This window comes from Oncorhynchus gorbuscha, linkage group LG23, assembly GCF_021184085.1.
Source record: "Oncorhynchus gorbuscha isolate QuinsamMale2020 ecotype Even-year linkage group LG23, OgorEven_v1.0, whole genome shotgun sequence".
Taxonomy (NCBI): Eukaryota; Metazoa; Chordata; class Actinopteri; order Salmoniformes; family Salmonidae; genus Oncorhynchus; species Oncorhynchus gorbuscha.
This window is the reverse complement of record NC_060195.1, coordinates 27,357,319-27,379,818: the sequence shown is the minus strand read 5'-3', so window position 1 is coordinate 27,379,818 and position 22,500 is coordinate 27,357,319. Positions and strand designations below refer to the sequence as shown.

At 45.8% G+C, this 22,500-nt stretch overlaps 1 protein-coding gene across 1 annotated transcript in view; it reads left to right on the top strand.

The window, feature by feature from the left end:
• Positions 1–22,500, top strand: part of LOC124010647 (collagen alpha-1(XXIII) chain-like) — a 485,745-nt gene that overhangs the window by 178,754 nt on the left and 284,491 nt on the right. Inside the window, exons 3-5 of the mRNA XM_046323317.1 lie at positions 7,283–7,327; positions 13,924–13,931; positions 22,190–22,216. Of these exons, the coding sequence (XP_046179273.1) occupies positions 7,283–7,327; positions 13,924–13,931; positions 22,190–22,216 (80 nt within the window). The remainder of the gene's footprint in view (positions 1–7,282; positions 7,328–13,923; positions 13,932–22,189; positions 22,217–22,500) is intronic.

Below are 22,500 nucleotides of genomic sequence, written 5' to 3'. Positions count from 1 at the left end.
ATGGTGTTCCAAATAAGGTCCAGTTGCCTGGACCACAAATACAAATTCCATCTAGACACTGTTGCCCTGGATCACACAAAAAACTAGACATACCTTGGCCTAAACATCAGCACTACAGGTAACTTCCACAAAGCTGTGAACAAGCTGAGAGACAAGTCAAGAAGGGCCTTCTATGCCATCAAAAGGAACATTAAATTCAACATACCAATTAGGATCAGGCTTGAATCAACCCGTTGCCCTCCATAGATGTGAGGTCTGGGGTCCGCTCACCAACCAAGAATTCACAAAATGGGACAAACACCTGAATTGAGACTGCATGCAGAATTCTGCAAAATTCTGCAAATAATGCATGCAGAGCAGAATTAGGCCGATACCTGCTAATTATCCAAATCCAGAAAAGAGCTGTTAAATTCTACAACCACCTAAAACGAAGCGATTCCCAGGCCTTCCATAACAAAGCCGTCAACTACAGAGAAATTAACCTGGAGAAGAGTCCCCTAAGCAAGCTGGTCTTGGGGCTCTGTTCACAAACACAAACAGACCCCACAGAGCCCCAGGAAAGCAACACAATTAGACCCAACCAAATCATGAGAAAACAAAAAGATAATTACTTGACTCATTGGAAAGAGTTTACAAAAAAACTGTGCAAACTAGAATGCTATTTGGCCCTAAACAGAGAGGACTATGTGCACACTGCCCATAAAATGAGGTGGAAACTGAGCTGCTCTTTCTAACCTCCTGTTAAATGTATGACCATAATAGAGACACACATTTCCCTCAGATTACACAGACCCACAAAGAATTTGAAACCAAAGAATTTAAAAACAACCCCAATTTTGATAAACCCCATATCTACTGGGTGAAATACCACAGTATGCCATCACAGCAGCAAGATGTGTGACCTGTTACTACAAGAAAAGGGCAACCAGTGAAGAAGAAACTGTTGAACTTTTGTGAGGGTAATGTTTACTGTTCATTTTTATTGTTTATTTCACCTTTGTTTATTAACTACTTCACTTGCTTTGGCAATGTTAACATATGTTTCCCATGCCAATAAAGCACTTAAATTGAAATGGAATTGAATTGAATTGAGAGGGGTAGATATAGAGAGATAAGGGGGTGGGTGTAAAGAGAGATTGGGGGATAAGAGAGGGGTAGAGAGAGAGGGGGTAGAGAGAGGGGGGGTAGAGAGAGAGGTAGAGAGAGAGGGGGAGAGAGAGAGAGGTAGAAAGAGAGGGGTAGAGAGAGATATAATTAGAGAGAGAGAGGGGTAGAGAGAGAGGGGGTAGAGAGGGGGGTAGAGAGAGAGAGAGAGGTAGAGAGATAGGGTAGAGAGAGAGCGAGAGAGAGGGGTAGAGAGAGAGAGGGGTAGAAAGAGAGAGGGATAGAGAGAGAGAGGTAGAGAGAGAGGGGTAGAGAGAGAGAGAGGTAGAGAGAGAGGGGTAGAGAGAGAGGGGTAGAGAGAGAGAGAGGTAGAGAGAGAGGTAGAGAGTGAGAAAGAGGTAGAGAGAGAGAGAGAGGGGTAGAGTGAGAGAGAGATAGTGACAGAGAGGGAGAGAGAGAGAGAGAGAGGGGTAGAGTGAGAGAGAGAGAGAGAGATAGCGAGAGAGAGGGAGAGAGAGAGAGGGGTAGAGAGAGAGAGAGATAGTGAGAGAGAGAGAGAGGGGTAGAGTGAGAGAGAGAGGGAGAGAGAGAGAGAGAGAGAGAGAGAGAGAGAGAGGTAGAGGTAGAGAGAGAGAGGGGTAGAGTGAGAGAGAGATAGTGAGAGAGAGGGAGAGAGAGAGAGAGAGAGGGGTAGAGTGAGAGAGAGGGAGAGAGAGAGAGAGAGGGGTAGAGTGAGAGAGAGAGAGTGGTAGAGAGAGAGAGAGAGGTAGAGAGAGAGAGAGAGAGAGGGGTAGAGAGAGAGAGGTAGAGAGAGAGAGCGGTAGAGAGAGAGAGCGAGAGAGAGCGAGAGAGAGAGAGGGAAAGGGAGAGAAAGAGAGAGAGGTAGAGATAACAGGGGGGAGAACTGGAGGGAGAATCAGTTACAGAGCAGGAGAGATGATAGAGAGAACAGGGGGGAGAATCAGTTACGGAGCAGGAGAGATGATAGAGAGAACAGGACTGTGGTGGAGGAAACTGCAGAGGTACAACAAGAGGAACAGACTCTCTACCTCTGGTGTGTTTACGGACATATTCAATCAATCCCTATCCCAGTCTGTTGTTCCCACATGCTTCAAGAAGGCCACCATTGTTCCTGTTCCCAAGAAAGCTAAGGTAACTGAGCTAAACGACTACCGCCCCGTAGCACTCACTTCCGTCATCATGAAGTGCTTTGAGAGACTAGTCAAGGACCATTTCACCTCCACCCTACCTGACACCCTAGACCCACTCCAATTTGCTTACCGCCCAAATAGGTCCACAGACGATGCAATCTCAACCACACTGCACACTGCCCTAACCCATCTGGACAAGAGGAATACCTATGTGAGAATGCTGTTCATCGACAACAGCTCGGCATTTAACACCATAGTGCCCTCCAAACTCGTCATCAAGCTCGAGATCCTGGGTCTTGACCCCGCCCTGTGCAACTGGGTACTGGACTTCCTGACGGGCCGCCCCCAGGTGGTGAGGGTAGGCAACAACATTTCCACCCCGCTGATCCTCAACACTGGGGCCCCACAAGGGTGCGTTCTGAGCCCTCTCCTGTACTCCCTGTTCACCCACGACTGCATGGCCACGCACGCCTCCAACTCAATCATCAAGTTTGCGGACAACACAACAGTGGTAGGCTTGATTACCAACAACGACGAGACGCCCTACAGGGAGGAGGTGAGGGCCCTCGGAGTGTGGTGTCAGGAAAATAACCTCACACTCAACAAAACTAAGGAGATGATTGTGGACTTCAGGAAACAGCAGAGGGAACACCCCCCTATCCATATCGATGGAACAGTAGTGGAGAGGGTAGTAAGTTTTAAGTAAGTACACATCACAGACAAACTGAATTGGTCCACCCACACAGACAGCATCGTGAAGAAGGCGCAGCAGTGCCTCTTCAACCTCAGGAGGCTGAAGAAATTCGGCTTGTCACCTAAAGCACTCACAAACTTCTACAGATGCACAATCGAGAGCATCCTGTCGGGCTGTATCACCGCCTGGTACGACAACTGCTCCGCCCACAACCATAAGGCTCTCCAGAGGGTACTGCTGCCAACACACTGACTCAACTCCAGCCACTTTAATAATGGGAATTGATGGGAAATGATGTAATATATATATATATCACTAGCCACTTTAAACAATGCTACCTAATATAATGTTACATACCCTACATTATTCATCTCATATGTATATGTATATACTATACTCTAAATCATCTACTGCATCTTTATGTAATACATGTATCACTAGCCACTTTAACTATGCCACTTTGTTTACATACTCATCTCATATGTATATACTGCACCCAATACCATCTACTGTATCTTGCCTATGCCACTCTGTACCATCACTCATTCATATATCTTTATGTACATATTCTTTATCCCCTTACACTTGTGTCTATAAGGTAGTAGTTTTGGAATTGTTAGCTAGATTACTTGTTGGTTATTACTGTATTGTCGGAACTAGAAGCACAAGCATTTCGCTACACTCGCATTAACATCTGCTAACCATGTGTATGTGACAAATAAAATTGGATTTGATTTGACTGCAAGGAGAAAGCATATCTGCAGCCAGAGCAGTTTAGCAGCAGAACGCAAAGATAGAATATTAACCCAGGCCAGCCCCAGGCCCCGTATGGTTCCCATTTACCTGCACAGTCGGGGGGATTTCTGAAGGTGGTTGTGGGGTCCAAGGGATCTCTGAAGGTGGTGAGGGGGTCCAATAGCCAGATAGAGCGTTCTGGGGCAGAGGGATGCTGGATGGTGGTGGACTGAAGAAATTGAGAAGAAAAAAATCATGCCTTTGGGAACTTTTCTGAGTTTTGGGGTAAATGTATTGTGGTACTATGTGCACTTGTGTGCTATGATCTCAAAAACAAAGCTCAGATATATACATTTTGATCTTAATTTGAGCCAGTTTTGCTACAGCACGAAAATAATCCTGCAGCAACAGGAAATGTGAATAATATGGATTATAATTAATTGACATTTCTTGTAGGGATTGATACAGTGAAAATCGAGTTTGACATTTTAAAGTGTAAATTACAGACTTCAGAAACCTTTTTAAACCTCACATACATTACACATTTTACATTTCCTGCATTGCAGTAAAGTTATACTTCAACAAGGTGATCAAATTAAGATCCTACATCTGTACTCAAGCAAGAGCTGAGATTTACACGTATTTATTTCGATTTATACAGCGTATGACTCATTTTTCCAGAAGTTCCAACCTTTCCCATATTCACCAGCATGGGGTCTGTGTGTTTATTGAATTCTCAGTGGGAAAAGCATCTGGCTCCGTCATAGCTCCTGCTCTGTTTTGCTCTGCCCTGGTCTCTCTACTGTTAGTTTTACTATGCTGGCTGTCTCATCCTCGCTGGCCTCACCATACAGTATCCTGGCACCTGTACTGGTGGTTTAACTGCTCTGGCTGCCTCATAGCTGTACTGTGTCTCTTTCTCAACATGAGATAGACCAATAGTATTAGCCCAAAGTCTCAAGACAGGCTTTAATGGCAGGTCAGGGGTGAGGTGAGGATTGGCACCAAACCAATGGAGGAGAGGGGTTGTGTTTGGTTTGGCTGGCCATCAGAGAGAGAGGATGGGATGTCTGTGACTGTGTGTGTATGGGATGTCTGTGACTGTGTGTATATGGGATGACTGTGACTGTGTGTATATGTGATGACTGTGACTGTGTACATGGGATGACTGTGACTGTGTGTATATGGGATGACTGTGACTGTGTGTATGGGATGACTGTGACTGTGTGTATATGGGATGACTGTGACTGTGTGTATATGGGATAACTGTGACTGTGTGTATATGGGATGAGTGTGACTGTGTGTATATGGGATGACTGTGACAGTGTGTATATGGGATGACTGTGACTGTGTGTATATGGGATAACTGTGACTGTGTGTATATGGGATAACTGTGACTGTGTGTATATGGGATGAGTGTGACTGTGTGTATATGGGATGACTGTGACTGTGTGTATATGGGATGACTGTGACTGTGTGTATATGGTGTGACTGTGTGTATAAGGGATGACTGTGACTGTGTGTATGGGATGACTGTGACTGTGTGTATATGGGATGACTGTGACTGTGTGTATATGGGATGACTGTGACTGTGTGTATATGGGATAACTGTGACTGTGTGTATATGGGATAACTGTGACTGTGTGTATGGGATGTGTTCAGTTCATAGGAAAGCATGTTGATCTCTCTCACACGCATACACACACACACACACACACACACACACACACACACACACACACACACACACACACACACACACACACACACACACACACACACACACACACACACACACACACACACACACACACACACACACACCTGTTCCCACTCAGGTGCATCCAGATGTTCTTGGCGTCGTGTATTACATGTGGAGCACCTCATACACAGTGGTTCCTCATTTAAAAGTTGTTTCAAACCTCAGTCAGTATAGCTGTGGTATGCTGTGGTATGCTGCGGTGAGCATACAGTGCATTAGGAAAGTATGCAGACCCCTTTGCTTTTTAAAATTAATTAAATTAATTTTATACCCATCATCAATCTACACATAATACCCAACAATGACAAAGCAAAAACAGGTTTTTAGATATTTTTGCACATACATACATATATATATATATATATATATATATATATATATATATATATATATATATATATATATATATATATATATATATATATATATATATATATATATATATATATATATATATATATATATATATATATATATATATATAAAATATATATATAAAAATATATATAACATTTACATAAGTATTCAAACCATTTACTCAGTACTTTGTTGAAGCACCTTTGGCAGCGATTACAGCCTCGAGTCTTCTTGGGTATGACACTACAAGCTTGACACACCTGTATTTGGGGAGTTTCTTCCATTCTTCTCTGCAGATCCTCTCAAGTTCTGTCAGGTTGGATGGGGAGCGTCGCTGCACACCTATTTTTAGGTGTCTCCAGAGATGTTCGATCGGGTCCAAGTCTGGTCTCTGACTGGGCCACTCAAGAACATTCAGAGACTTGTCCCGAAGCCACTTCTGCATTGTCTTGGCTGTGTGCTTAGTGTTGTTGTCCTGTTGGAAGGTGAACCTTCGCCCCAGTCTGAGGTCCTGAGCACTTTGGAGCAGGTTTTCATCAAGGATCTCTCTGTACTCCATTCATCTTTCCCTCGATCATCACTAGTCTCCCAGTCCCTGCCGCTGCAAAACATCCCCACAGCATGATGTTGCCACCACCGTGCTTCACCGTAGGGATGGTGCCAGGTTTCTGCCAGACGTGACGCTTGGCATTCAGGCCAAAGAGTTCAATCTGAGTCCTTAAGGTGACTTTTGGCAAGCTCCAAGCAGGCTGTCATGTGCCTTTTACTGAAGAGTTGCTTCCGTCTAGCCACCCGACCAGAAACGCATGATTAGGGGAGTCCTTGTGGAAGGTTCTCCCATCTCCACAGAGGAACTATGGAGCTCTGTCAGAGTGACCATGGGGTTCTTGTTCACCTCCCTGACCAAGGCCCTTCTCCCTCGATTGCTCAATTTGACCAGGAGGCCAGCTCTAGGAAGAGTCTTGATGGTTCCAAACTTCTTCCATTTAAGAATGATTGAGGCCACTGTGTTCTTGGGGACCTTCAATGCTGCATACATTTTTTGTACCCTCGAAACAATCCTGTCTCCGCGCTCTCGGACAATTCCTTTGACCTCATGGCTTTGTTTTTGCTCTGACATCCACTGTCAACTGTATGACCTTATATAGACAGGTGTGTGCCTTTCCAAATCATGTCCAATCAATTGAATTTACCACAGGTGGACTCCAATCAAGTTGTAGAAACATCTCAATGATGATCAATGGTAACAGGATGCACCTGAGCTCTATTTTGAGGCTCATAGCAAAGGGTCTGAATACTTAGGTAAAGTATTTTATTTGTAATGCATTCACACAAATTGGATTGTTATTGTGTCTAGATTGATGAGAGAAAAAAAGATTTCATACATTTTAGAATAATGCCCTTTTTAGCTCCAACTCTAAACCTACGACTTTCCATTGATGACTTTTGGCTATATCATTCTGTCTGTGTTTCCTTCAGGTCCTCCTGGAAAGCGTGGAAGGATGGGCAGAAGAGGTGACACCGGTAAGTGTCATATCTCTGTCTTTCACTGTCCCCACATACTTCTCTTTCCTCTCTACATTCTCTCTCCTCTTACCTCACATCTTTCTTCCTCTTCCCATCCCATCCCTCTCATTCAGTCCTCCCCCTCTTTTACATCCCCATCTCTCCACCACTCCCCATCATCTCTCCTCCTCTCCTCCCCATCATCTCTCCTCCTCTCCTCCCCATCATCTCTCCTCCTCTCCTCCCCATCATCTCTCCTCCTCTCCTCCCCATCATCTCTCCTCCCCATCATCTCTCCTCCCCATCATCTCTCCTCCCCATCATCTCTCCTCCTCTCCTCCCCATCATCTCTCCTCCTCTCCTCCCCATCATCTCTCCTCCTCTCCTCCCCATCATCTCTCCTCCTCTCCTCCCCATCATCTCTCTCTCCTCCCCATCATCTCTCCTCCCCATCATCTCTCCTCCCCATCATCTCTCCTCCCCATCATCTCTCCTCCTCTCCTCCCCATCATCTCTCCTCCTCTCCTCCCCATCATCTCTCCTCCTCTCCTCCCCATCATCTCTCCTCCTCTCCTCCCCATCATCTCTCCTCCTCTCCTCCCCATCATCTCTCCTCCTCTCCTCCCCATCATCTCTCCTCCTCTCCTCCCCATCATCTCTCCTCCTCTCCTCCCCATCATCTCTCCTCCTCTCCACCCCATCATCTCTCCTCCTCTCCTCCCCATCCTTTCTCTCTCTTGCTCATCATTCTATCACTTGTCTCGGTCATCTCTCTCCATCTCTCTTTCTCTTCTCTCTCTCTCCATCTCACTTTCTTTCTCTCTCTCTCTCGCTCTCTCACTCTCTCTCTCTCCATCTTTCATCTTTTTCTCCATCTTTCTCTCCCCCAAGGGCACGCATTATGTGGTAGTGAGCTAGGCCAGTCAGTGAATCGGGACTCAGAACAGTCAGTGATAGAATACAGCAGGTCTTTCTCCCTGTCCCTCCATGTCCATTCCAACCTAACACAAACATTGGCCCCATGGTTATATGAACGTTGCCCATGTGTTGGCGGGGCAGCCTGAGCAGTAGCAGCTGTCTTAGCAGTAGGACGAAGTTAATGACATTCTGCCTTGCCAACATCACGGCCCTCACTCCTCCTTTAGTGTGTTAGGGTTTCTCTTCAACCACAAAACACTTATTGGGATCAGTACGAACAGATCTGATTCAGGGTGAAACCACCAGGGTGAAACCACCAGACCAAGTTTGGAAAACCCTGCTGTAGATCAGTGGTTCTCAACTGGTTTTGCCTTGGGACCGAAATGAACCAGTTTGACGCAGGTTTAGTGTCCCTGTGTTCCCATCGTTATCTAAATATAGCCAGAATGGCCTGACTCTAGTTGTCAACAGCATGGCCTGACTCTAGGTGTCAACAGCATGGCCTGACTCTAGGTGTTGCAGCATGTCCTGACTCTAGCTGTTTACAGCATGGCCTGACTCTAGCTGTTTACAGCATGGCCTGACTCTAGCTGTTTACAGCATGGCCTGACTCTAGGTGTCAACAGCATGGCCTGACTCTAGCTGTCAACAGCATGGCCTGACTCTAGGTGTCAACAGCATGGCCTGACTCTAGCTGTCAACAGCATGGCCTGACTCTAGGTGTTGCAGCATGTCCTGACTCTAGCTGTTTACAGCATGGCCTGACTCTAGGTGTTGCAGCATGTCCTAACTCTAGCTGTTTACAGCATGGCCTGACTCTAGGTGTTGCAGCATGTCCTGACTCTAGCTGTCAACAGCATGGCCTGACTCTAGGTGTTGCAGCATGTCCTGACTCTAGCTGTTTACAGCATGGCCTGACTCTAGGTGTTGCAGCATGTCCTGACTCTAGCTGTTTACAGCATGGCCTGACTCTAGCTGTCTACAGCATGGCCTCACTCTAGCTGTTTACAACATGGCCTGACTCTAGCTGTCTACAGCATGGCCTGACTCTAGCTGTTTACAATATGGCCTGACTCTAGCTGTCTACAGCATGGCCTCACTCTAGCTGTTTACAACATGGCCTGACTCTAGCTGTCTACAGCATGGCCTGACTCTAGCTGTTTACAGCATGGCCTGACTCTAGCTGTTTACAGCATGGCCTGACTCTAGCTGTTTACAGCATGGCCTGACTCTAGCTGTTTACAGCATGGCCTGACTCTTGCTGTTTACAGCATGGCCTGACTCTAGCTGTTTACAGCATGGCCTGACTCTAGCTGTTTACAGCATGGCCTGACTCTTGCTGTTTACAGCATGGCCTGACTCTAGCTGTCTGAAGCATGGCCTGACTCTAGCTGTCTCCAGCATGGCCTGACTCTAGCTGTCTGCAACATGGCCTGACTCTAGCTGTCGACAGCATGGCCTGACTCTAGCTGTCTGCAGCATGGCCTGACTCTAGCTGTCTACGGCATGGCCTGACTCTAGCTGTCTACAGCATGGCCTGACTCTAGCTGTCTACGGCATTGCCTGACTCTAGCTGTCTGAAGCATGGCCTGACTCTAGCTGTCTCCACCATGGCCTGCCTCTAGGTGTTTACAGCATGGCCTGACTCTAGCTGTCTTCACAATGGCCTGACTCTAGCTGTCTGCACCATGGCCTGACTCTAGCTGTCTGCACCATGGCCTGACTCTAGCTGTCTGCACCATGGCCTGACTCTAACTGTCTGCACAATGGCCTGACTCTAGCTGCCTGCACCATGGCCTGACTCTAACTGTCTGCAACTGGAGTTAGTTGTCCTCGTGTCTCCAGGAGGTTGTTGTCCTAGTGTCAACTGGAGGTTGTTGTCCTAGTGTCTACAGGAGGTTGTTGTCCAAGTTTCTTCAGGAGGTTGTTGCCCTAGTTTCAACAGGAGATTGTTGTCCTAGTGTCAACTGGAGGTAGTTGTCCTAGTGTCTACAGGAGGTTGTTGTCCTCCTAGTGTCAACAGGAGGTTGTTGTCCTTGTGTCTACAGGAGGTTGTTGTCCTTGTGTCTACAGGAGGTTGTTGTCCTACTGTCTACAGGAGGTTGTTGTCCTAGTTTCAACAGGAGGTTGGTGTCCTAGTTTCAACAGGAGGTTGTTGTCCTGGTGTTAACAGGAGGTTTTTGTTCTAGTGTCTACAGGAGATTGTTGTCCTAGTGTAAACAGGAGGTTGTTGTCCTAGTGTCAACAGGAGGTTGTTGTCCTAGCGTCTACATGAGGTAGTTGTCCTCGTGTCTTCAGGAGGTTGTTGTCCTAGTGTCTACAGGAGGTAGTTGTCCTAGTGTCTACAGGAGGTTGTTGTCCTAGTGTCAACAGGAGGCTGTTGTCCTTGTGTCTACAGGAGATTGTTGTCCTAGTGTCTACGGGAGGTTGTTGCCCTAGTGTCTACAGGAGGTTGTTGTCCTAGTTTCAACAGGAGGTTGGTGTCCTAGTTTCAACAGGAGGTTGTTGTCCAGGTGTTTACAGTAGGTTTTTGTTCTAGTGTCTACAGGAGGTTGTTGTCCTATTGTCTACAGGAGGTTGTTGTCCTATTGTCTACAGGAGGTTGTTGTCCTATTGTCTACAGGAGGTTGTTGTCCTAGTGTCTACAGGAGGTTGTTGTCCTTGTTTCTACGGGAGTTTGTTGTCCTCGTGTCTACATGAGGTAGTTGTCCTAGTGTCTACAGGAGGTTGTTGTCCTAGTGTCTACAGGAGGTTGTTGTCCTTGTGTCAACAGGAGGTTGTTGTCCTAGCGTCTACATGAGGTAGTTGTCCTAGTGTCTACAGGAAGTTGTTGTCCTAGTGTCTACATGAGGTTGTTGCCCTCGTGTCAACAGGAGGTTGTTGTCCTAGTGTCAACAGGAGGTTGTTGTCCTAGTGTCTACAGGAGGTTGTTGTCCTAGTGTCTACAGGAGGTTGTTGTCCTATTGTCTACAGGAGGTTGTTGTCCTAGTTTCAACAGGAGGTTGTTGTCCTAGTGTAAACAGGAGGTTGTTTTCCTAGTTTCAACAGGAGGTGGTTTTCCTAGTTTCAACAGGAGGTTGTTGTCCTAGTTTCAACAGGAGGTTGTTGTCCTAGTGTCAACAGGAGGTTGTTGTCCTAGTTTCAACAGGAGGTTGTTGTCCTACTGTAAACAGGAGGTTGTTTTCCTAGTTTCAACAGGAGGTTGTTGTCCTAGTTTCAACAGGAGGTTGTTGTCCTAGTGTCAACAGGAGGTTGTTGTCCTAGTTTCAACAGGAGGTTGTTGTCCTAGTGTCTACATGAGGTAGTTGTCCTCGTGTCTTCAGGAGGTTGTTGTCCTAGTGTCAACAGGAGGTTGTTGTCCTAGTGTCTACAGGAGGTTGTTGTCCTAGTGTAAACAGGAGGTTGTTGTTCTAGTGTCTACAGGAGGTTGTTGTCCTAGTGTCTACAGGAGGTTGTTGCCCTAGTGTCTACAGGAGGTTGTTGTCCTAGTGTCTAGACACTCATACTCCAAATTGACTTTCATGCCTCATAAACTACAACACCTTTCTCCTCTCACGTCTCCCTTTCTCATTTCAATTCAAATCGCTTTATTCGCTTGGAAGGTTTTACCACATATATTGCCAAAGCAAACATGTAACAAACCAAATCACTGAGGACGCAGATAGATAATTAGACCATTTATAGATAATGTATCAATAGATCATTTATAGATAATGTATCAATAGATAATTTATAGATAATGTATCAATAGATCATTCATAGATAATGTGTCAATAGATAATTTGTAGATCATATATCAATAGATCATGTATAGATAATGTATCAATAGATCATTTATAGATAATGTATCAATAGATCATGTCTTCATCTCTTATCTCTGTCTCATGCCCCTTCACCACTCTCTCTCTCCTTCTACTCTCTCCCTCTCCCTCTCACTTCTACCCTCTCCTCACATCTCTCTGTCTCGTCTATACCTCCACATCTCTACCACACCACCTCCCCCTTCATCTCCTCCTCTCCGCCCTTCATTCACCTCTCCATCTGCTCAGATCTCTACACAGATTTTGATTATGTTCACTTGTTTATTTGTGTGTGTTCATACAGCAATAACCAATAACACCCTCACTACTCCACAAGTGTCTTTTTTCCACTCAGGCTACACTAGTGTTTCCCAAACTCAGTCCTCGGCACCCCAAGGGGTGCACATTTTGGTGTATGCCCCAAACCTACACAGCCGATTCAAATAATGAAACTCATCATCAAGTTTTGATGATTTGAATCAGCTTTGTAGTGCTTGGATGGAGTTTGGGAAATGCTGGCCTAGACCCATTGTGATGTCTATTACTGAATCCTTTGTTGTTTGGTTGATTGTTGTTGTAGTTGTATTACTGGCAGGTTGTTATTTTCTTTGTTGGGGCCCCACCCTGCATGAATGCGTGCCATTGGTTGTTATTATAGAGACATCAGAAAGAACCTTTCCATGATTGGTTAGGTTCCAATAAACAACATTAGTCGCAAACCAAAGGCTGGATGTCATTTAATGATCAACTGATCCTCTGTGTTTCATCTACATCAGTTTAATCAGGACGGTTGGTTTTAGACTGGACTGGTGAGTCCTCCAACAGTCCATGTTATGAGTTCAGAGATATGAGAGAGGGGGAAAGGGAGAAGGTAAGAGAGAGAGAGAGAAAGGGAGAGAGAAAGAGAGAGGACATATCTCTGAACATTTCTCCTGATTGTGGACAGTCAGGGCAACAATATAAGGAACACTAAGATGACAGAATGTATCCTTGCTGTGGAGCAAGAGCTTTGAGAGGATATCCCAGGCCCAACTAGCTTCAAAACAGTCTGGTACCTATCTGGGACTTAGTGTCCTTAAACTTCATCCTTTCCCTTTCTAGTTCTTCACCATTTGAATATTTCTCTGTAAAACACTGAATGATATTTCAGCCTAATGCAAAACACTGGCCATAGCCAATAAGTCAACTCAGCATGTGTCTGTTTGTCAGAATGCTCCTACCACACACTCTATTGGCAATAACCTTAATATATTTATATCCAAAATGTTATCCCCATTCTAAAAGACCATAGTACGTACAGTACATTTGTCCTGTCGTCTGCAACTTTCTGAATACAATACTAGGATTCATTGATTCCTGTACAGAATGTTGAATGTATTAGACTGGCATTAATAATGGTTTGATTTTGTCTCTCTCTCTCTCTCTCTCTCTCTCTCTCTCTCTCTCTCTCTCTCTCTCTCTCTCTCTCTCTCTCTCTCTCTCTCTCTCTCTCTCTCTCTCTCTCTCTCTCTCTCTCTCTCTCTCTCTCTCTCTCTGTCTCTCTCTCTCTGTCTCTCTCTGTCTCTCTCTCTCTCTGTCTCTCTCTCTGTCTCTCTCTCTCTGTCTCTCTCTCTGTCTCTCTCTCTGTCTCTCTCTCTGTCTCTCTCTCTGTCTCTCTCTCTCTCTGTCTCTCTCTCTCTCTCTCTCTCTCTCTCTCTCTCTGTCTCTCTCTCTCTCTGTCTCTCTCTGTCTCTCTCTCTCTCTGTCTCTCTCTCTGTCTCTCTCTCTCTCTCTGTCTCTCTCTCTCTGTCTCTCTCTCTGTCTCTCTCTCTGTCTCTCTCTCTCTCTGTCTCTCTGTCTCTCTGTCTCTCTCTCTCTCTCTCTGTCTCTCTGTCTCTGTTTGTTTTTGTATTGCAGGAGCTCCAGTAAGTACTTTGGTCATCTCATCCAGGAAGTATCACACAGTGACCACCTGGGAGAGTGTGTGCGCGTGTGTGTTGAGTATTCTGTGGAGAGAGTTAGGGAGTAGTGCAGTGTAGTGACTGGTGAGTTACTCTCCTCTATGGAGCTATAACTCCAACACAGGGGTGAGTTACTCTCCTCTATGGAGCTATAACTCCAACACAGGGGTGAGTTACTCTCCTCTATGGAGCTATAACGCCAACACAGGGGTGAGTTACTCTCCTCTATGGAGCTATAACGCCAACACAGGGGTGAGTTACTCTCCTCTATGGAGCTATAACGGCAACACAGGGGTGAGTTACTCTCCTCTATGGAGCTATAACGCCAACACAGGGGTGAGTTACTCTCCTATATGGAGCTATAACTCCAACACAGGGGTGAGTTACTCTCCTCTATGGAGCTATAACTCCAACACAGGGGTGAGTTACTCTCCTCTATGGAGCTATAACGCCAACACAGGGGTGAGTTACTCTCCTCTATGGAGCTATAACTCCAACACAGGGGTAAGTTACCCTCATCTATGGAGCTATAACTCCAACACAGGGGTGAGTTACTCTCCTCTATGGAGCTATAACGCCAACACAGGGGTGAGTTACTCTCCTCTATGGAGCTATAACTCCAACACAGGGCTGAGTTACCCTCATCTATGGAGCTATAACTCCAACACAGGGGTGAGTTACCCTCATCTATGGAGCTATAACTCCAACACAGGGGTGAGTTACTCTCCTCTATGGAGCTATAACGCCAACACAGGGGTGAGTTACTCTCCTCTATGGAGCTATAACTCCAACACAGGGGTGAGTTACTCTCCTCTATGGAGCTATAACTCCAACACAGGGGTGAGTTACTCTCCTCTATGGAGCTATAACTCCAACACAGGGGTGAGTTACCCTCATCTATGGAGCTATAACTCCAACACAGGGGTGAGTTACTCTCCTCTATGGAGCTATAACGCCAACACAGGGTCGAGTTACTCTCCTCTATGGAGCTATAACTCCAACACAGGGGTGAGTTACTCTCCTCTATGGAGCTATAACGCCAACACAGGGTCGAGTTACTCTCCTCTATGGAGCTATAACTCCAACACAGGGGTGAGTTACTCTCCTCTATGGAGCTATAACTCCAACACAGGGGTGAGTTACCGTCCTCTATGGAGCTATAACTCCAACACAGAGAGAAGGAACATGGATAGAGAAGACTGCTGCTGTGTCCAATATCTGTTCCTGTTCCTGGGAGCAGAGAGCTGGGATATCACACAGCTGCCACTGAATCAAAAAAGGTCACTCAACCAGTGTAATGTTGTGATGTTGGTCATGTTATGTTCTAACCAGTGTAATGTTGTGATGTTGGTCATGTTCTAACCAGCGTAATGTAGTGATGTTGGTCATGCTATGTTCTAACCAGTGTAATGTGGTGATGTTGGTCATGTTATGTTCTAACCAGTGTAATGTGGTGATGTTGGTCATGTCATGTTCTAACCAGTGTAATGTAGTGATGTTGGTCATGTCATGTTCTAACCAGTGTAATGTGGTGATGTTGGTCATGTCATGTTCTAACCAGTGTAATGTTGTGATGTTGGTCATGTTCTAACCAGTGTAATGTGGTGATGTTGGTCATGTTATGTTCTAACCAGTGTAATGTGGTGATGCTGGTCATGTTCTAATCAGTGTAATGTAGTGATGTTGGTCATGTTATGTTCTAACCAGTGTAATGTGGTGATGCTGGTCATGTTCTAATCAGTGTAATGTAGTGATGTTGGTCATGTTATGTTCTAACCAGTGTAATGTTGTGATGTTGGTCATGTTCTAACCAGTGTAATGTTGTGATGTTGGTCATGTTCTAACCAGCGTAATGTAGTGATGTTGGTCATGCTATGTTCTAACCAGTGTAATGTGGTGATGTTGGTCATGTTATGTTCTAACCAGTGTAATGTGGTGATGCTGGTCATGTTCTAATCAGTGTAATGTGGTGATGCTGGTCATGTTCTAACCAGTGTAATGTGGTGATGTTGGTCATGTTCTAACCAGTGTAATGTAGTGATGTTGGTCATGTTTTAATCAGTGTAATGTTGTGATGTTGGTCATGTTCTAACCAGTGTAATGTGGTGATGTTGGTCATGTTATGTTCTAACCAGTGTAATGTGGTGATGCTGGTCATGTTCTAATCAGTGTAATGTAGTGATGTTGGTCATGTTATGTTCTAACCAGTGTAATGTTGTGATGTTGGTCATGTTCTAACCAGTGTAATGTTGTGATGTTGGTCATGTTCTAACCAGCGTAATGTAGTGATGTTGGTCATGCTATGTTCTAACCAGTGTAATGTGGTGATGTTGGTCATGTTATGTTCTAACCAGTGTAATGTGGTGATGCTGGTCATGTTCTAATCAGTGTAATGTGGTGATGCTGGTCATGTTCTAACCATTTACATTTACATTACATTTAAGTCATTTAGCAGACGCTCTTATCCAGAGCGACTTACAAATTGGTGCATTCACCTTATGACATCCAGTGGGACAGTCACTTAACAATAGAGCATCTAAAACTTGGGGGGGGTGGGGTGAGAGGGATTACTTAACCTATCCTAGGTATTCCTTAAAGAGGTGGGGTTTCAGGTGTCTCCGGAAGGTGGTGATTGACTCCGCTGTCCTGGCGTCGTGAGGGAGTTTGTTCCACCATTGGGGGGCCAGGGCAGCGAACAGTTTTGACTGGGCTGAGCGGGAGCTGTACTTCCTCAGTGGTAGGGAGGCGAGCAGGCCAGAGGTGGATGAACGCAGTGCCCTTGTTTGGGTGTAGGGCCTGATCAGAGCCTGGAGGTACTGAGGTGCCGTTCCCCTCACAGCTCCGTAGGCAAGCACCATGGTCTTGTAGCGGATGCGAGCTTCAACTGGAAGCCAGTGGAGAGAACGGAGGAGCGGGGTGACGTGAGAGAACTTGGGAAGGTTGAACACCAGACGGGCTGCGGCGTTCTGGATGAGTTGAAGGGGTTTAATGGCACAGGCAGGGAGCCCAGCCAACAGCGAGTTGCAGTAATCCAGACGGGAGATGACAAGTGCCTGGATTAGGACCTGTGCCGCTTCCTGTGTGAGGCAGGGTCGTACTCTGCGGATGTTGTAGAGCATGAACCTACAGGAACGGGCCACCGCCTTGATGTTAGTTGAGAACGACAGGGTGTTGTCCAGGATCACGCCAAGGTTCTTGGCGCTCTGGGAGGAGGACACAATGGAGTTGTCAACCGTGATGGCGAGATCATGGAACGGGCAGTCCTTCCCGGGAGGGAGAGCAGCTCCGTCTTGCCGAGGTTCAGCTTGAGGTGGTGATCCGTCATCCACACTGATATGTCTGCCAGACATGCAGAGATGCGATTCGCCACCTGGTCATCAGAAGGGGGAAAGGAGAAGATTAATTGTGTGTCGTCTGCATAGCAATGATAAGAGAGACCATGTGAGGTTATGACAGAGCCAAGTGACTTGGTGTATAGCGAGAATAGGAGAGGGCCAAGAACAGAGCCCTGGGGACACCAGTGGTGAGAGCGCGTGGTGAGGAGACAGATTCTCGCCACGCCACCTGGTAGGAGCGACCTGTCAGGTAGGACGCAATCCAAGCGTGGGCCGCGCCGGAGATGCCCAACTCGGAGAGGGTGGAGAGGAGGATCTGATGGTTCACAGTATCGAAGGCAGCCGATAGATCTAGAAGGATGAGAGCAGAGGAGAGAGAGTTAGCTTTAGCAGTGCGGAGCGCCTCCGTGATACAGAGGAGAGCAGTCTCAGTTGAATGACTAGTCTTGAAACCTGACTGATTTGGATCAAGAAGGTCATTCAGAGAGAGATAGCGGGAGAGCTGGCCAAGGACGGCACGTTCAAGAGTTTTGGAGAGAAAAGAAAGAAGGGATACTGGTCTGTAATTGTTGACATCGGAGGGATCGAGTGTAGGTTTTTTCAGAAGGGGTGCAACTCTCGCTCTCTTGAAGACGGAAGGGACGTAGCCAACGGTCAGGGATGAGTTGATGAGCGAGGTGAGGTAAGGGAGAAGGTCTCCGGAAATGGTCTGGAGAAGAGAGGAGGGGATAGGGTCAAGCGGGCAGGTTGTTGGGCGGCCGGCCGTCACAAGACGCGAGATTTCATCTGGAGAGAGAGGGGAGAAAGAGGTCAGAGCACAGGGTAGGGCAGTGTGAGCAGAACCAGCGGTGTCGTTTGACTTAGCAAACGAGGATCGGATGTCGTCGACCTTCTTTTCAAAATGGTTGACGAAGTCATCTGCAGAGAGGGAGGGGGGGGGGGGGCGGAGGATTCAGGAGGGAGGAGAAGGTGGCAAAGAGCTTCCTAGGGTTAGAGGCAGATGCTTGGAATTTAGCGTGGTAGAAAGTGGCTTTAGCAGCAGAGACAGAGGAGGAAAATGTAGAGAGGAGGGAGTGAAAGGATGCCAGGTCCGCAGGGAGGCGAGTTTTCCTCCATTTCCGCTCGGCTGCCCGGAGCCCTGTTCTGTGAGCTCGCAATGAGTCATCGAGCCACGGAGCGGGAGGGGAGGACCGAGCCGGCCTGGAGGATAGGGGACATAGAGAGTCAAGGGATGCAGAGAGGGAGGAGAGGAGGGTTGAGGAGGCAGAATCAGGAGATAGGTGGGAGAAGGTTTGAGCGGAGGGAAGAGATGATAGGATGGAAGAGGAGAGAGTAGCGGGGGAGAGAGAGCGAAGGTTGGGACGGCGCGATACCATCCGAGTAGGGGCAGTGTGGGAGGAGTTGGATGAGAGCGAGAGGGAAAAGGATACAAGGCAGTGGTCGGAGACTTGGAGGGGAGTTGCAATGAGGTTAGTGGAAGAACAGCATCTAGTAAAGATGAGGTCGAGCGTATTGCCTGCCTTGTGAGTAGGGGGGGAAGGTGAGAGGGTGAGGTCAAAAGAGGAGAGAAGTGGAAAGAAGGAGGCAGAGAGGAAAGAGTCAAAGGTAGACGTGGGGAGGTTAAAGTCGCCCAGAACTGTGAGAGGTGAGCCGTCCTCAGGAAAGGAGCTTATCAAGGCATCAAGCTCATTGATGAACTCTCCGAGGGAACCTGGAGGGCGATAAATGATAAGGATGTTAAGCTTGAAAGGGCTGGTAACTGTGACAGCATGGAATTCAAAGGAGGCGATAGACAGATGGGTAAGGGGAGAAAGAGAGAATGACCACTTGGGAGAGATGAGGATCCCGGTGCCACCACCCCGCTGACCAGAGGCTCTCGGGGTGTGCGAGAACACGTGGGCGGACGAAGAGAGAGCAGTAGGAGTAGCAGTGTTGTCTGTGGTGATCCATGTTTCCGTCAGTGCCAAGAAGTCGAGGGACTGGAGGGAGGCATAGGCTGAGATGAACTCTGCCTTGTTGACCGCAGATTGGCAGTTCCAGAGGCTACCGGAGACCTGGAACTCCACGTGGGTCGTGCGCGCTGGGACCACCAGAGTAGGGTGGCCGCGGCCACGCGGTGAGGAGCGTTTGTATGGTCTGTGCAGAGAGGAGAGAACAGGGATAAACAGACACATAGTTGACAGGCTACAGAAGAGGCTACGCTAATGCAAAGGAGATTGGAATGACAAGTGGACTACACGTCTCGAATGTTCAGAAAGTTAAGCTACGTAGCAAGAATCTTATTGACTAAAATGATTAAAATGATACAGTACTGCTGAAGTAGGCCAGCTGGCAGTGGGTGCGTTGTTGACACTACACTAATCAAGTCGTTCCGTTGAGTGTAATAGTTTCTGCAGTGTTGCTATTCGGGGGCTAGCAGGCTAGCTAGCAGTGTTGATTACGTTACGTTGCGTTAAAAGAACGACAATAGATGGCTAGCGAACCTAGAAAATCGCTCTAGACTACACAATTATCTTTGATACAAAGACGGCTATGTAGCTAGCTAAGTAGCTAGCTACGATCAAACAAATCAAACCGTGTTGGTCATGTTCTAACCAGTGTAATGTAGTGATGTTGGTCATGTTATGTTCTAACCAGTGTAATGTGGTGATGTTGGTCATGCTATGTTCTAACCAGTGTAATGTGGTGATGTTGGTCATGTTATGTTCTAACCAGTGTAATGTGGTGATGTTGGTCATGTCATGTTCTAACCAGTGTAATGTTGTGATGTTGGTCATGTTCTAATCAGTGTAATGTAGTGATGTTGGTCATGTTATGTTCTAACCAGTGTAATGTTGTGATGTTGGTCATGTTCTAATCAGTGTAATGTTGTGATGTTGGTCATGTTCTAATCAGTGTAATGTAGTGATGTTGGTCATGTTCTAACCAGTGTAATGTAGTGATGTTGGTCATGTTTTAATCAGTGTAATGTAGTGATGTTGGTCATGTTATGTTCTAACCAGTGCAATGTGGTGATGTTGGTCATGTTCTAACCAGTGTAATGTGGTGATGTTGGTCATGTCATGTTTTAATCAGTGTAATGTGGTGATGTTGGTCATGTTTTAATCAGTGTAATGTGGTGATGTTGGTCATGTTATGTTCTAACCAGCGTAATGTAGTGATGTTGGTCATGCTATGTTCTAACCAGTGTAATGTGGTGATGTTGGTCATGTTCTAACCAGTGTAATGTAGTGATGTTGGTCATGTTATGTTCTAACCAGTGTAATGTAGTGATGTTGGTCATGTTTTAATCAGTGTAATGTAGTGATGTTGGTCATGTTATGTTCTAACCAGTGTAATGTGGTGATGTTGGTCATGTTCTAATCAGTGCAATGTGGTGATGTTGGTCATGTTTTAATCAGTGTAATGTAGTGATGTTGGTCATGTTATGTTCTAACCAGTGTAATGTGGTGATGTTGGTCATGTTATGTTCTAATCAGTGTAATGTGGTGATGTTGGTCATGTTATGTTCTAACCAGTGTAATGTAGTGATGTTGGTCATGTTTTAATCAGTGTAATGTAGTGATGTTGGTCATGTTATGTTCTAACCAGTGTAATGTGGTGATGTTGGTCATGTTCTAATCAGTGCAATGTGGTGATGTTGGTCATGTTTTAATCAGTGTAATGTGGTGATGTTGGTCATGTTATGTTCTAACCAGTGTAATGTGGTGATATTGGTCATGCTATGTTCTAACCAGTGTAATGTGGTGATGTTGGTCATGTTATGTTCTAACCAGTGTAATGTGGTGATGTTGGTCATGTTATGTTCTAACCAGTGTAATGTGGTGATGTTGGTCATGTTTTAATCAGTGTAATGTGGTGATGTTGGTCATGTTTTAATCAGTGTAATGTGGTGATGTTGGTCATGTTATGTTCTAACCAGTGTAATGTGGTGATGTTGGTCATGTCATGTTCTAACCAGTGTAATGTGGTGATGTTGGTCATGTTATGTTCTAACCAGTGTAATGTGGTGATGTTGGTCATGTTATGTTCTAACCAGTGTAATGTGGTGATGTTGGTCATGTTTTAATCAGTGTAATGTGGTGATGTTGGTCATGTTATGTTCTAACCAGTGTAATGTGGTGATGTTGGTCATGTTTTAATCAGTGTAATGTGGTGATGTTGGTCATGTTTTAATCCGTGTAATGTGGTGATGTTGGTCATGTTCTAACCAGTGTAATGTTGTGATGTTGGTCATGTTATGTTCTAACCAGTGTAATGTGGTGATATTGGTCATGTTCTAACCAGTGTAATGTGGTGATGTTGGTCATGTTATGTTCTAACCAGTGTAATGTGGTGATGCTGGTCATGTTCTAATCAGTGTAATGTGGTGATGCTGGTCATGTTCTAACCAGTGTAATGTGGTGATGTTGGTCATGTTCTAATCAGTGTAATGTGGTGATGTTGGTCATGTTATGTTCTAACCAGCGTAATGTGGTGATGTTGGTCATGTTATGTTCTAACCAGTGTAATGTGGTGATATTGGTCATGTTCTAATCAGTATAATGTGGTGATGTTGGTCATGTTATGTTCTAACCAGTGTAATGTGGTGGTGTTGGTCATGTTCTAACCAGTGTAATGTGGTGATGTTGGTCATGTTATGTTCTAACCAGTGTAATGTGGTGATGTTGGTCATGTTATGTTCTAACCAGTGTAATGTGGTGATGTTGGTCATGTTATGTTCTAACCAGTGTAATGTGGTGATGTTGGTCATGTTATGTTCTAACCAGTGTAATGTGGTGATGTTGGTCATGTTATGTTCTAACCCGTGTAATGTGGTGATGTTGGTCATGTTATGTTCTAACCAGTGTAATGTGGTGTGCTTTACTCTCTCTCTGATCTCACCAGGGCAAGACTGGGAGAGATGGATACCCGGTACATTTAATTTACTTTTTAGATTCTCTTAGCCTATTTTGGGCTTCTATCACCTCCATCAACAGTGTATTTAATGGATTCTACCCTCGTGATCTTCCTTCCTCTTTGTCTTTTTACTTCCACCTTACATTAATGAGTGTATTTTCAACAATGATTAATGTGTTTATAATTCCTGCCCCGTGCAACAACTGAAAAACATCCATAGACACACACACACACACACAGCCCAGTTTGATTTGCCAGGGTTAATTGGGTCTGTTCCCAGCACCACATGCTGTTTCATC